This window comes from Entelurus aequoreus, linkage group LG19, assembly GCF_033978785.1.
Source record: "Entelurus aequoreus isolate RoL-2023_Sb linkage group LG19, RoL_Eaeq_v1.1, whole genome shotgun sequence".
Classification (NCBI taxonomy): Eukaryota; Metazoa; Chordata; class Actinopteri; order Syngnathiformes; family Syngnathidae; genus Entelurus; species Entelurus aequoreus.
In genome coordinates, this window is record NC_084749.1 from 7,435,808 (window position 1) to 7,451,164 (window position 15,357).

Genomic DNA, 15,357 nt, shown 5'->3' on the forward strand with positions numbered 1-15,357 from the left:
ACACCAATACTACTTTATGTATCGGTAAGACACACACCAATACTACTTTATGTATCGGTAAGTAGCACACCAATACTACTTTATGTATCGGTAAGTAGCACACCAATACTACTTTATGTATCGGTAAGTAGCACACCAATACTACTTTATGTATCGGTAAGTAGCACACCAATACTACTTTATGTATCGGTAAGACACACACCAATACTACTTTATGTATCGTAAGTAGCACACCAATACTACCTTATGTATCGGTAAGTAGCACACCAATACTACTTTATGTATCGGTAAGTAGCACACCAATACTACTTTATGTATCGGTAAGTAGCACACCAATACTACTTTATGTATCGGTAAGTAGCACACCAATACTACTTTATGTATCGGTAAGACACACACCAATACTACTTTATGTATCGGTAAGTAGCACACCAATACTACCTTATGTATCGGTAAGTAGCACACCAATACTACTTTATGTATCGTAAGTAGCACACCAATACTGCTTTATGTATCGGTAAGTAGCACACCAATACTACCTTATGTATCGGTAAGTAACACACCAATACTACTTTATGTATCGGTAAGTAGCACACCAATACTACTTTATGTATCGGTAAGTAGCACACCAATACTACTTTATGTATCGGTAAGTAGCACACCAATACTACTTTATGTATCGGTAAGTAGCACACCAATACTACTTTATGTATCGGTAAGTAGCACACCAATACTACTTTATGTATCGGTAAGACACACACCAATACTACTTTATGTATCGGTAAGACACACACCAATACTACTTTATGTATTGGTAAGTAGCACACCAATACTACCTTATGTATCGGTAAGTAGCACACCAATACTACTTTATGTATCATAAGTAGCACACCAATACTACTTTATGTATCGGTAAGTAGCACACCAATACTACCTTATGTATCGGTAAGTAACACACCAATACTACTTTATGTATCGGTAAGTAGCACACCAATACTACTTTATGTATTGGTAAGTAGCACACCAATACTACTTTATGTATCGGTAAGTAGCACACCAATACTACTTTATGTATCGGTAAGTAGCACACCAATACTACTTTATGTATTGGTAAGTAGCACACCAATATAACTTTATGTATCGGTAAGTAGCACACCAATACTACTTTATGTATCGGTAAGTAGCACACCAATACTACTTTATGTATCGGTAAGTAGCAACCCCAATACTACTTTATGTATCGTAAGACACACACCAATACTACTTTATGTATCGGTAAGTAGAACACCAATACTACTTAATGTATCGGTAAGTAGCACACCAATACGACTTTATGTATCGGTAAGTAGCACACCAATACTACTTTATGTATCGGTAAGTAGCACACCAATACTACTTTATGTATCGGTAAGACACACACCAATACTACTTTATGTATCGGTAAGTAGAACACCAATACTACTTAATGTATCTGTAAGTAGCACACCAATACTACTTTATGTATCGGTAAGTAGCACACCAATACTACCTTATGTATCGGTAAGTAGCACACCAATACTACTTTATGTATCGGTAAGTAGCACACCAATACTACCTTATGTATCGGTAAGTAGCACACCAATACTACTTTATGTATCGGTAAGTAGCACACCAATACTACTTTATGTATCGGTAAGTAGCACACCAATACTACTTTATGTATCGGTAAGTAGCACACCAATACTACTTTATGCATCGGTAAGTAGCACACCAATACTACTTTATGTATCGTAAGTAGCACACCAATACCACTTTGTTCCTCATAAAATGTAGACAACATCTTTTCTTACAAAACTAGAGGGACTTTTTTTTCCGGAAAATCAATAGAAGCTTTTTTATTCACTAAATTAGTAAAACTTGTTAAAACATTTTCGCAAAATGAGTCCACCTTTTTTCACACACATAGTACACCTTTTTTCACAGATATAGTACACCTTTTTTCACAAACATAGTACACCCTTTTTCACAAAATGAGTCCACCTTTTTTCACAAACATAGTACACCTTTTTTCACAAAATGAGTACACCTTTTTTCACAAACATAGTACACCTTTTTTCACAAAATGAGTACACCTTTTTTCACAAACATAGTACACCCTTTTCCACAAACATAGTACACCTTTTTTCACAAACATAGTACACCTTTTTTCACATGTATACTACACCCTTTTTCACAAACATAGTACACCTTTTTTCACAAATATAGTACACCTTTTTTCCACAGATATATAGTACACCCTTTTTCACAAACATAGTACACTTTTTTTCACAAAAATAGTACACCTTTTTTCACAAATATAGTACACCTTTTTTCCACAGATATATAGTACACCCTTTTTCCACAAACATAGTACACTTTTTTCACAAACACAGTACACCCTATTTCCCAAAATACGTACACCTTTTTTCACAAAATGAGTACACCTTTTTTCACAAACATAGTACACCTTTTTTCACAAAATGAGTCCACCTTTTTTCACAGATATATTACGCCTTTTTTCACAAAATGAGTCCACCTTTTTTCACAAACATAGTACACCTTTTTTCACAAACATAGTACACCTTTTTTCACAGATATAGTACACCCTTTTTCACAAACATAGTACACCCTCTTTCCCAAAATGAGTACCGGTACACCTTTTTTCACAAACATAGTACACCCTTTTTCACAAACATAGTACACCCTTTTTCACAAACATAGTACACCTTTTTTTTTAACAAAATGAGTACACCTTTTTTCACAAACATAGTACACCCTCTTTCACAAAATGAGTACACTTTTTTTCACAAACATAGTACACCCTTTTTCACAAAATGAGTACCGGTACACCTTTTTTCACAAACATAGTACACCCTTTTTCACAAACATAGTACACCTTTTTTTTTACAAAATGAGTACACCTTTATTTAACAAACATAGTACACCATTTTTTACAAAATGAGTACACCTTTTTTCACAAACATAGTACACCTTTTTTCACAAACATAGTACACTTTTTCACAAAATGCATACACCTTTTTTCACAAAATGAGTCCACCTTTTTTCCCAGATATATTACGCCTTTTTTCACAAACATAGTACACCTTTTTTCACAAACATAGTACAATTTTTCACAAACATGGTACACTTTTTTCACAAACATAGTACAACTTTTTTCATAGATGAAGTACACACTTTTTTCAATAAATGAGTACATGATGAAATTCGTTTGGTGCCTATAAAGTACCGAGTTCAGTACTCGAAGACGGCACCGTTTGATTTTAGATGAGTTAGTACCCGTAAGTACCGACAGAATTGGGTCAGTGCCTATAAAAGTAGAGTTCCTATCCTAGGTTTGTGGGTATTTCATTAGAAGAGGAAGTATTCCAGTGACGTCTTCTTCCTTGGCAGACATCAACGAGTGCGAGGTGGAACCCAACCTGTGCCAGTTCGGTACCTGCACCAACTCGCCCGGCAGCTTCCAGTGCACCTGCCAGCCGGGCTTCGTGCTCTCCGACAACAAACGCCGTTGCTACGGTGAGGCCAGTCTCAGCGTTTTTACCTTTTTTTCTTACCGTCAGCGGCGTGTTTCACCGCGCTTTGTCCGCCGCAGACACGCGGGAGAGTTTCTGCTTCACCAAGTTCGAGGCGGGCAAGTGTTCCGTGCCCAAGGCCTTCAACACCACCAAGGCCAAGTGCTGCTGCAGCAAGATGCCGGGGGAGGGCTGGGGGCTTCCTTGTGAGCTGTGCCCCCGGGAGACGGAAGGTGCTCAACACTCACCCACACACATCATTGCTAGCCAAGGTCAAACACACATCAAGCATACATACATACATACATACATACATACATACATACATACATACATACATACATACATACATACATACATACATACATACATACATACATGCATACATACATACATACATACATACAACCATCCATACATACATACATACATACATACATACATACATACATACATACATACATACATACATACATACATACATACATACATACATACATACATACATACATACATATATCCATCCATCCATCCATCCATACATACATACATACATACATACATACATACATACATACATACATACATACATACATACATACATACATACATACATACATACATACATATATCCATCCATCCATCCATCCATCCATACATACATACATACATACATACATACATACATACATACATACATACATACATACATACATACATATGTCCATGACAACCAGAGGACGACGCTAAACATGTTACACGTCGAGAAGAAGACGTGCTAATCGCTAAGCTAGCTTGAAACAAGAGAAGAAATCAGGAGAAGAAGGCATGCTAATCGCTAATAGACACTCTCGTGTCAAGCTAGCTAAATTAGTCAAACTTTTTCTTCACTAAATTAGTCAAACTTTTTCTTCACTAAATTAGTCAAACTTTTTCTTCACTTAATTAGTCAAACTTTTTTCTTCATTAAATTAGTCGAACTTTTTTCTTCACTAAATTAGTAAAACTTTTTTCTTCACTAAATTAGTCAAACTTTTTTCTTCATTAAATTAGTCAAACTTTTTCTTCACTAAATTAGTCAAACTTTTTGTTCACTAAATTAGTCGAACTTTTTTCTTCATTAAATTAGTAAAACTTTTTTCTTCATTAAATTAGTAAAACTTTTTTCTTCACTAAATTAGTAAAACTTTTTTCTTCACTAAATTAGTCAAACTTTTTTCTTCACTAAATTAGTCAAACTTTTTTCTTCACTTAATTAGTCAAACTTTTTTCTTCACTAAATTAGTAAAACTTTTTTCTTCTCTAAATTAGTAAAACTTTTTTCTTCACTAAATTAGTAAAACTTTTTTCTTCACTTAGTTAGTCAAAGTTTTTCTTCGCTTAATTAGTAAAACTTTTTTCTTCACTTAATTAGCCAAAGTTTTTTCTTCACTAAATTAGTAAAACTTTTTTCTTCACTTAATTAGTCAAACTTTTTTCTTCACTTAATTAGTCAAAGTTTTTCTTCACTAAATTAGTCAAACTTTTTTCTTCACTTAATTAGTCAAACTTTTTTCTTCACTTAATTAGTCAAAGTTTTTTCTTCACTAAATTAGTAAAACTTTTTTCTTCACTAAATTAGTAAAACTTTTTTCTTCACTTAATTAGTAAAACTTTTTTCTTCACTTAATTAGCCAAAGTTTTTTCTTCACTATATTAGTAAAACTTTTTTCTTCACTTGATTAGTAAAACTTTTTCTTCACTTAATTAGTAAGACGTTTTTCTTCACTTAATTGGTAAAACTTTTTTCTTCACTAAATTAGTCAAAAAATGTTCTTCACTTAATTAGTCAAAGTTTTTTCTTCACTAAATTAGTAAAACTTTTTTCTTCACTAAATTAGTCAAAAAATTTTCTTCACTTAATTAGTCAAAGTTTTTTCTTCACTAAATTAGTAAAACTTTTTTCTTCATTAAATTAGTAAAACTTTTTTCTTCACTTAATTAGTAAAACTTTTTTCTTCACTTAATTACCCAAAGTTTTTTCTTTACTATATTAGTAAAACTTTTTTCTTCACTTAATTAGCCAAAGTTTTTTCTTCACTATATTAGTAAAACTTTTTTCTTCACTTGATTAGTAAAACTTTTTCTTCACTTAATTAGTAAGACGTTTTTCTTCACTTAATTGGTAAAACTTTTTTCTTCACTAAATTAGTAAAACTTTTTTCTTCACTAAATTAGTAAAACTTTTTTCTTCACTTGATTAGTAAAACTGTTTTCTTCACATAATTAGTAAAACTTTTTTCTTCACTAAATTAGTAAAACTTTTTTCTTCACTAAATTAGTCAAACTTTTTTTCTTCACTTAATTAGTCAAACTTTTTTTCTTCACTAAATTAGTAAAACTTTTTTCTTCACTAGATTAGTAAAACTTTTTTCTTCACTAAATTAGTAAAACTTTTTTCTTCACTAAATTAGTAAAACTTTTTTCTTCACATAATTAGTCAAACTTTTTTCTTCACATAATTAGTCAAACTTTTTTCTTCACAAAATTAATACAACTTTTTTCTTCACTAAATTAGTAAAACTTTTTTCTTCACTAAATTAGTAAAACTTTTTTCGTCACTTAATTAGTAAAACTTTTTCTTCACTTATTTAGTAAAATGTTTTTCTTCACTTAATTGGTAAAACTTTTTTCTTCACTTAATTGGTAAAACTTTTTTCTTCTCTAAATTAGTAAAACATTTTTCTTCACTAAATTAGTAAAACTTTTTTCTTCATTAAATTAGTAAAACTTTTTTCTTCACTAAATGAGTAAAACTTTTCTTCACTAAATTAGTAAAACTTTTTTCTTCATTAAATTAGTAAAACTTTTTTCTTCACTAAATTAGTAAAACATTTTTCTTCACTAAATTAGTAAAACTTTTTTCTTCATTAAATTAGTAAAACTTTTTTCTTCACTTAATTAGCCAAAGTTTTTCTTCACTAAATTAGTAAAACTTTTTTCTTCACTAAATTAGTAAAACTTTTTTCTTCACTAAATTAATCAAACTTTTTTCTTCACTAAATTAGTCAAAAAAAAATTCTTCACTTAATTAGTCAAACTTTTTTTCTTCATTAAATTAGTAAAACTTTTTTCTTCACTAAATAAGTAAAACCCTTTTGTTCACTAAATTAGTAAAACTTTTTTCTTCACTAAATTAATAAAACTTTTTTCTTCACTTAATAGTAAAACTTTTTTTTCACTAAATTAGTAAAACTTTTTTCTTCACTAAATTAATAAAACTTTTTTCTTCACTAAATTAGTAAAACTTTTTTCTTCACTAAATTAGTCAAACTTTTTTCTTCACTAAATTAGTCAAACTTTTTTTCTTCACTTAATTAGTCAAACTTTTTTTCTTCATTAAATTAGTAAAACTTTTTTCTTCACTAAATTAATAAAACTTTTTTCTTCACATAATAGTAAAACTTTTTTTTCACTAAATTAGTAAAACTTTTTTCTTCACTAAATTAATAAAACTTTTTTCTTCACTTAATTAATAAAACTTTTTTCTTCACTTAATAGTAAAACTTTTTTCTTCACTTAATAAGTACAACTTTTTTCTCGCAAAATAAAACTTTAATTCTCTGAAAATTAACATAACTTTATTTCTCACAAAATGTATGCACCTTTTTTATTTCGCTAAATTTCTAGAAATGTTTCCTTACAAACTTAAAACTTTTTTTCTTTGAAAACTTTATCCCTCACAAATTTGTATGACATTTTAAAAACAAAAATATATCGGACATTTTGGCAGGAAGTTAGTGAAATGTCCACCAGGGTGGACAACATGTATTTGAACTTGAACTGATTAAACATATATATTTTTTTAAGAAAATAAAATGTGTGTATAATAAAATATGTTTATTATGATTTTAAATGTTAAATGCATGGACTTTTTTTTAGAAACATTATTATCATTAAATTGTTCTAAAAACAACTACATTGACTTTTATAATAACAACAATGGTTAAGAAAGTGGCAGCAATAACATCCAATAAAAATAAAGCTAGTGATTATTAATGTCCAATTTAACGGATTAATAGTAATGATCTAGTCACAACATCGATACTGATAAGGTGTAACGATCCAATCCAATCCAATCCAATCCACTTTATTTATATAGCACATTTACACAACAAGAATGTTTCCAAAGTGCTGCACAGCCATGTTAAAAACAATATTAAAAACAATATTAAAAACGATATTAAAAACAATATTACAAACAATATTATGCTACACCAATGACTGAATAAAAACAAAGAATAAATTAATTAAAAAAAACAATACAGAGACAATATAAAAAATAAATATGATTAAAAACGATTTTAAAGGGTAAAACCAATTAAAACAATAAAATAGACATCAAAATTTATTAAAAACAAAAACAAAAACAAAAAAAACGATATCACATGATATCACAGCTCAGAAGACGCTGGCGTTTCTCCTCCGCCATCAATACTGGATGATGGGTGTTGTACAGCAGCTGGCCAGTGGGGGGCAGTGTTTGACAAGACAGCAACTTTGACGTTGCGTTCAGGAGAAAACGACTTTTGAGAGTTTGTCCACTGGAGTGACGGCGACACGTCAAACCTTCTCCTAACTTTTCAACATTTAAACATTTTAATATTTCAGTACTTTTTGCATGATTTACTGTTGTCTAACAAAATAAAATGAGTAAATCCAGCAATAAATGTCCTAAAAAAAAAAATAATAAAAAAATTAAAAAAGGAAGCAAATTGGAACCTGGCAACTACCGACCTGTTTCTATTCTCAGCTCCATTTCGAAAGTAATGGAGAAAATAGTTTATGAACAGGTCGATAGTTACCTTGCCACTAATAAACTCATGTACAAATTCCAATCCGGCTTCAGAACTAACCACTCCACTGACACATGCCTTCTCTATCTGACCGACCACATCAAACATGAGGTGGACGCGGGCAAATACTGCGGCGTGGTCATGCTGGACCTTCAGAAGGCCTTTGACACCGTTAACCACGCTATACTGTTGGATAAGCTCAGAGCAATCGGATTTAACAAAACCTCTTGGAGCTGGATGCAGTCTTACTTGGAGGGGAGGGAGCAGGTGGTAGAGGTGAACGGCACCGTGTCCCCCCCCCTCTCGGTGAGCTGTGGAGTCCCCCAAGGCAGTATATTGGGACCTTTACTGTTCCTAATATACATAAACGACATGTCATCGGCATGTGACTGTGAATTGTTTTTGTTTGCGGATGACTCTGCCCTGCTGGTATCCGGCAAGGACAAGTCACAGGTGGAGAAAATCCTCAGTGCTGAGCTCTGTAGAACTTGCACCTGGCTCGCTGACAACAAGCTATCCATACACTTGGGTAAAACAGAATCCATCCTGTTTGGGTCCAACATCAAACTTAAGAGAGTCAATCACTTCACCATAAAAGTAGGTGACAGTGTCATCACCAGGAAAGATGAGGTCACCTACCTAGGTTCCATTCTAGAGGCTAACCTTTCCTGTGATAAAATGGCAACCAAGGTAATCAAAAAGGTTAACCAACGAACGAGATTTCTCTACAGAATTTCCTCTCTGGTCAACAAAAGCACCATGAGGATTCTGGCGGGAACTCTCGTTCAACCCTTTTTCGATTACGCATGCACCTCCTGGTACCCTAGCACCTCCAAAACCCTCAAATCTAAACTCCAAACATCTCAGAACAAGCTAGTCAGGTTACTTCTAGACCTCCACCCCAGATCCCACCTCACTCCTACCCACTTCTCTAAAGTGGGCTGGCTCAAGGTGGAGGACAGAGTTAAACAACTTGCACTGAGCCTAGCCTATAAAATCCGCTACACCTCCCTGATACCGAAGTACATGTCAAACTACTTCCTTAACGTAAATGACCGCCATAACCACAACACCAGGGGGTGCTCCACTAACCACGTTAAACCCAGATTCCGAACTAACAAAGGTCTTAACTCATTCTCTTTCTATGCCACATCAATGTGGAATGCGCTCCCAACAGGTATAAAAGAAAGGGCATCTCTATCCTCCTTCAAAACCGCTATAAAAGTTCACCTCCAGGCAGCTACAACCCTAAACTAACACCCTCCCCGGATTGCTAATAATCAAATGTAAACAATCAAATGCAGATTATTTTTCTTATGCCTTCTGATCTCTCTCTCTCTCTCTCTCTCTCTCTCTCTCTATGTCCACTACCCCCCCACCCCACCCCCCCTCCACACTCCTGATTGTAAATAATGTAAATAATTCAATGTGATTATCTTGTGTGATGACTGTATTATGATGATAGTATATATGATAGTATATATCTGTATCATGAATCAATTTAAGTGGACCCCGACTTAAACAAGTTGAAAAACTTATTCGGGTGTTACCATTTAGTGGTCAATTGTACGGAATATGTACTTCACTGTGCAACCTACTAATAAAAGTCTCAATCAATCAATCAATCAATAATCAGTGGTTTAGTGTGTATTATTTTCAATACTGCACTTAACGTCTCACAACAACAACAACAACAACATCAACATGTAACATCTGTAAAGTCATAAAAGTGATGTTTTATTGGTGTTTTCCAGCCGCCTTCAACACTTTATGTCCGTACGGCCACGGAGCGCTGCCAGGACCAGGCAACGCTCGCGAAGGTGAGTGCCACTTTTATTCTGACAACTTCAAAATAAAAGTCTGTGGGGCTGCAGCTATCGATTGTTTTAGTAATCGAGTCAACTGTCGATTCGGTTCTTTGATTTCTTTCATTTACCTTCTTTGACTGTCGTTGACCTTGTTTTGCCTTCTATATTCCTTTTTAAACTTTGTTTTACTTTCTATTTAAATTTCTTTCAACCTTATTTACTATCTGTTTAACATTTTTTATCTTTCATTTACCTTGTTACCTTTTTTTTCTTCTTTTACATTTATATATATACAAACATACCACTTGGTTGTCCTGCAGACATGAACGAGTGTCTGGACAACCCAGGTATCTGCCAGAATGGTATCTGCATCAACACCGATGGATCGTTCCGCTGCGAATGTCCCTTTGGATACAACCTGGACTACACTGGAGTCAACTGTATCGGTAAGACCCCTCAGTTTGTCTACATCATGCCATTACACTACTTTTTTAGGAAATATTAACAGTATCATTCAAAACTAAACTAATAAAAGCACACACAAAAATATAAATACAAAACAATACATAAATAAAAGCACATTAAAAAATAATGAAAACAAATACAGAAATAATGTTTTTGAATACCTGCTAACTTTATTTCATATTAATACTGTTCAGTATAATTAAAAAACTAAACTAATTATAAATAAATCAAACAATGTAGATACAGAAAAATACATAATAAAAAACACCTTCAAAAATAATGAAAATAAAAACTAAATAAATAATATATAATATAATATTTATTTCATAATATTTTTTATACATAAACAATATAATTAAATAACTAAACTAATTAAGAGTATAAATACAAAATATACATTCATAAAAGCACATAAATTAATGACAGTGAAAAACTACACCAATTAATAATGTTTTTGAGTACTTATTACCTTTATCTGTGTGATGTATTATTACCATTATTTCGTTATAATACTTACATATATATTGTATATATTGTATGTATATATATGTATATATATATATTGTATATATATATATTTATATATATATATGTCTTAATTAGATATAAAAAAAAATAGTGCTCGATGCCGTGGTAGAGCGTAATATGTATGTGTGGGAAAAATCACAAGACTATTTCATCTCTACAGGCCTGTTTCATGAGGGGTTTCCCTCAATCATGAGTAGATTTTTTTTTTTTTAATCTCCTGATGATTGAGGGAAACCCCTCATGAAACAGGCCTGTAGAGATTAAATAGTCTTGTGATTTTTCCCACACATACATATATATATGTGTGTATATATATGTGTGTACATATATATATATATATATATATATATATATATATATATATATATATATATATATATATATATATATATATATATATATATATATATATATATATATATATATATATATATATATATATGTATGTATGTATGTATATATATACATATATATATATATATATATGTATATATTTATATATTTATATATTCAAGTATTATAATAACATAATGTCAATATATGACATAAATAAAGGTAGTAGGTAATGTGCTTTTCTTTTATGTATTTATACTTTTCAATGTATTTTAATTAGTTTAGTTTTTTTGATTATACTGTAAATATATATATATATATATATTTACAGTATATATATATATATTTTTTACAGTATAATTAAAACACTGAACTAATTAATATATATATATATATACATATATATATATATATATATATATATATATATATATATATATATATATATATATATATATATATATATATATATATATATATATATATATACATATATATATATATATATATATATATATATATACACATATATATGTATATATACACATATATATATATATATATATATATATATATATATATATATATATATATATATATATATATATATATATATATATATATATATATATATATACACATATATATATATAGATTAACAGTATAATTAAAAAAACTAAATTTACTAACAGTATAATTTTAAAAAACCAAACTAATTAAAAATACGTAGAAAAGTATAAATACAAAAAATACATATTTATTTATGTAGCGAATGTAAAGTCCTTCAGCCAAGCAGTTGAAAAATACATAAATAAAAGCACATCAAAATAATGACAGTAAAAAACTACATGAACAAATGATGTTTTGGAGAACTTAGTACCTTGTGATGTCTTACCATGTTTTTGTTATAATATTTATATAGAAATTAACAGTATAATTTAAAAAAAACAAATTAAAAATACACAGAAAAGTATAAATACAAAAACAAAAAAATGAAAGCACATAAAAAATGTAAATACAATTTGAGTAAAGACTACCCTTATTTAGCTGATTTATGATTAACTTTATTTAATACTTTTATATAAGTTATTGACAGTAAAATAAAAATAAAAATATTTAGAAACATATACATTTAAAAATGACAGAAAATGTCAGTATTATTAGGCCACTGGATATCATTTTAAAAAGCATAACAAAACATATTTTTAGTATTAATTGTTTATTAATTAATTATCCTTATTTCCCATTATTTGATTATTATTATTACAAATCAATATAATGAAGGATTAAAGTGCATTACATCTGTTTGTACTTTGGACTTCGACTAAGAGTCGTGTTTAGATGTCATCCTAAAAGAATGAAACCGAGTTGTTGACGTTCATCGTCCCTCCAGACACTGACGAGTGTTCCATCGGGAACCCGTGTGGGAACGGAACCTGCACCAACGTGGTCGGAGGCTTCGAGTGTTCGTGCCAGGAGGGTTTCGAACCAGGACCCATGATGACCTGCGAAGGTTTGCCATCCACACCTCCATTTAAAAGACATTTTTTTTATTAGCAAAATGCCAATACGCGTTCTTGCTTCCCGGCTGCAGACATCAACGAGTGCTCCAAGAACCCCCTGCTGTGCGCCTTCCGCTGCGTCAACACCTTCGGCGCGTACGAGTGCATGTGTCCCGCCGGCTACGTGCTGCGGGACGACCAGCGCATGTGTCGAGGTGAGGACGCCGCGCCGCGCCGCCTCCGCCGACACGTGTTTAACCTTTCTGGTTCCTCCGCCAGACCAGGACGAGTGTTCCGAGGGTCTGGATGACTGCGACTCCAAGGGGATGACCTGCAAGAACCTGATCGGGACCTTCATGTGTATTTGCCCGCCCGGCATGCAGCGCCGGCCGGACGGAGAGGGATGCATGGGTAAGGAAGCAAGTTCTCCATCACGTATACGGCCGCCTTCGCACTTTTCCCGTAGATCAAAATGTATTTTTGTCTCTGTGGGTGGAGGCGGGACCACCAGTATCACATTTGGTATCTCCAGTGCATTCAGAAATAATTTACAGCTTTTTCCACATTTTGTTATGTTACAGCCTTATTTCAAAATGGAATAAATGTATACTTGTCCTTAAAATTCTACACACAATAACCCATAATGACAATGTGAAAAGTTCCACACAAAAAAAAAATGCAAATTTATTTAAAAAAATACAAATTAAAAATTCACCTGTAGACTTTTGTTGCACGGTTTCAGACCTGGTCCTGACTCAAGTAGGTAAAATAAGGTAAGACATTAAAAGGAGGCAAAATAAAGAAGTAGGCAAAGGTAAAATAAGGTAATAATGGGTTAAATGGGTAAATAAAGTATGCAACAAAAGTCAAAGAAGGTATAAAAGTAGATAAAATAAGGTAAGACATTAAAAGAAGGCAAAATAAGGTAATGGTCAAATGGGTAAAAAAAAAGCATGTAAAAAGTAAGTAAAGTACAATAATAGGTATGTAAAGACGGTCAAAGAATGTAAAAAAGTAGGTAAAATTAGGTAATAAGTAGATAAAAGAAGGAAAACATTTTAAAAAGAAGATAAAAAGTCAGTAAAATAAGGTAAGAAGTAGATAGAAGAAAAAAGAATGTAAGAAGTGTGAAAAAGAAGGTAATAAGGAGGTAAAAATGTCGGTAAATGAAGATCAAAAAAGGTAAAAATAAAAAAAAGATAAAAAGTAGGTAAAATAAGGTAAAACATTAAAAGAAGGCAAAATAAAGAAGTAGGCAAAGGTAAAAGAAGGTAATCATTGGTAAAACAAAATGTGTAAAAGAAGGTCAAAGAAGGTATAAAAGTAGGTAAAATAAGGTAAGATATTAAAAGAAGGCAAAATAAAGAAAGAAGTAGGCAAAATAAGGTAAAAGCCGGTAATAATTGGTCAAATGGGTAAAAAAAAAAAAAGTATGAAAGTATTCACAGCTTTTTCCCCATTTTGTTATATTACAGCCTTATTTCAAAATCGAGTAAATGTATACTTGTCCTCAAAATTCTACACACAATAACCCATAATGACAATGTGAAAAGTTAAAAAAATAAATAAATGCTAATTTATTTTAAAAAATACAAATTAAAAAATCACCTGTACATAGTGTAAGTAGTCACAGCCTTTGTTCAATACCGGATTTACAGACTTTTGTTGCCCGGTTTCAGACCTGGTCCTGATTCAAGTAGGTGAAATAAGGTAAGACATTAAAAGGAGGCAAAATAAAGAAGTAGGCAAAGGTAAAAGAAGGTAATAATTGGTTAAATGGGTAAATAAAGTATGCAACAAAGGTCAAAGAAGGTAAAAATTAGGTAAAGTACAATAATAGGTATGTAAAGAAGGTCAAAGAATTTAAAGGGTAGGTAAAATAAGGTAATAAGTACGTTTGTAGATAAAAGAAGGAAAAAATTAAGGAAAACATTTTAAAAAGAAAATAAAAAGTAGGTAAAATACGGTAAGAAGTAGATAGAAGAAAAAAGAATGTAAGAAGTGGGGGAAAAGAAGGTAATAAGGAGGTAAACATGTAGGTAAATGAAGGTCAAAAAAGGTCAACTAAAAAAAAGATAAAAACTAGTCAAAATAAGGTAAGACATTAAAAGAAGGCAAAATAAAGAAGTAGGTAAAGGTAAAAAAAGGTAACAATTGGATAAAATGGGTAAAAAAGTATGTAAAAGAACGTCAAAGAAGGTATGAAAGTAGGTAAAATAAGGTAAGACATTAAAAGGAGGCAAAATAAAGAAGTAGGCAAAGGTAAAATAAGGTAATAATTGGTTAAATGGGTAAATAAAGTATGCAAAAAAGGTCAAAGACGGTATAAAAGTAG

At 31.3% G+C, this 15,357-nt stretch overlaps 1 protein-coding gene across 1 annotated transcript in view; it reads left to right on the top strand.

Annotated features, from left to right (window-relative positions):
- The window catches only part of LOC133635049 (fibrillin-2-like), a 209,583-nt gene that overhangs the window by 169,954 nt on the left and 24,272 nt on the right, over positions 1 to 15,357 (top strand). The window contains exons 49-55 of the mRNA XM_062027781.1: positions 3,430 to 3,555; positions 3,632 to 3,784; positions 10,141 to 10,206; positions 10,515 to 10,640; positions 12,914 to 13,033; positions 13,115 to 13,237; positions 13,302 to 13,433. Of these exons, the coding sequence (XP_061883765.1) occupies positions 3,430 to 3,555; positions 3,632 to 3,784; positions 10,141 to 10,206; positions 10,515 to 10,640; positions 12,914 to 13,033; positions 13,115 to 13,237; positions 13,302 to 13,433 (846 nt within the window). The remainder of the gene's footprint in view (positions 1 to 3,429; positions 3,556 to 3,631; positions 3,785 to 10,140; positions 10,207 to 10,514; positions 10,641 to 12,913; positions 13,034 to 13,114; positions 13,238 to 13,301; positions 13,434 to 15,357) is intronic.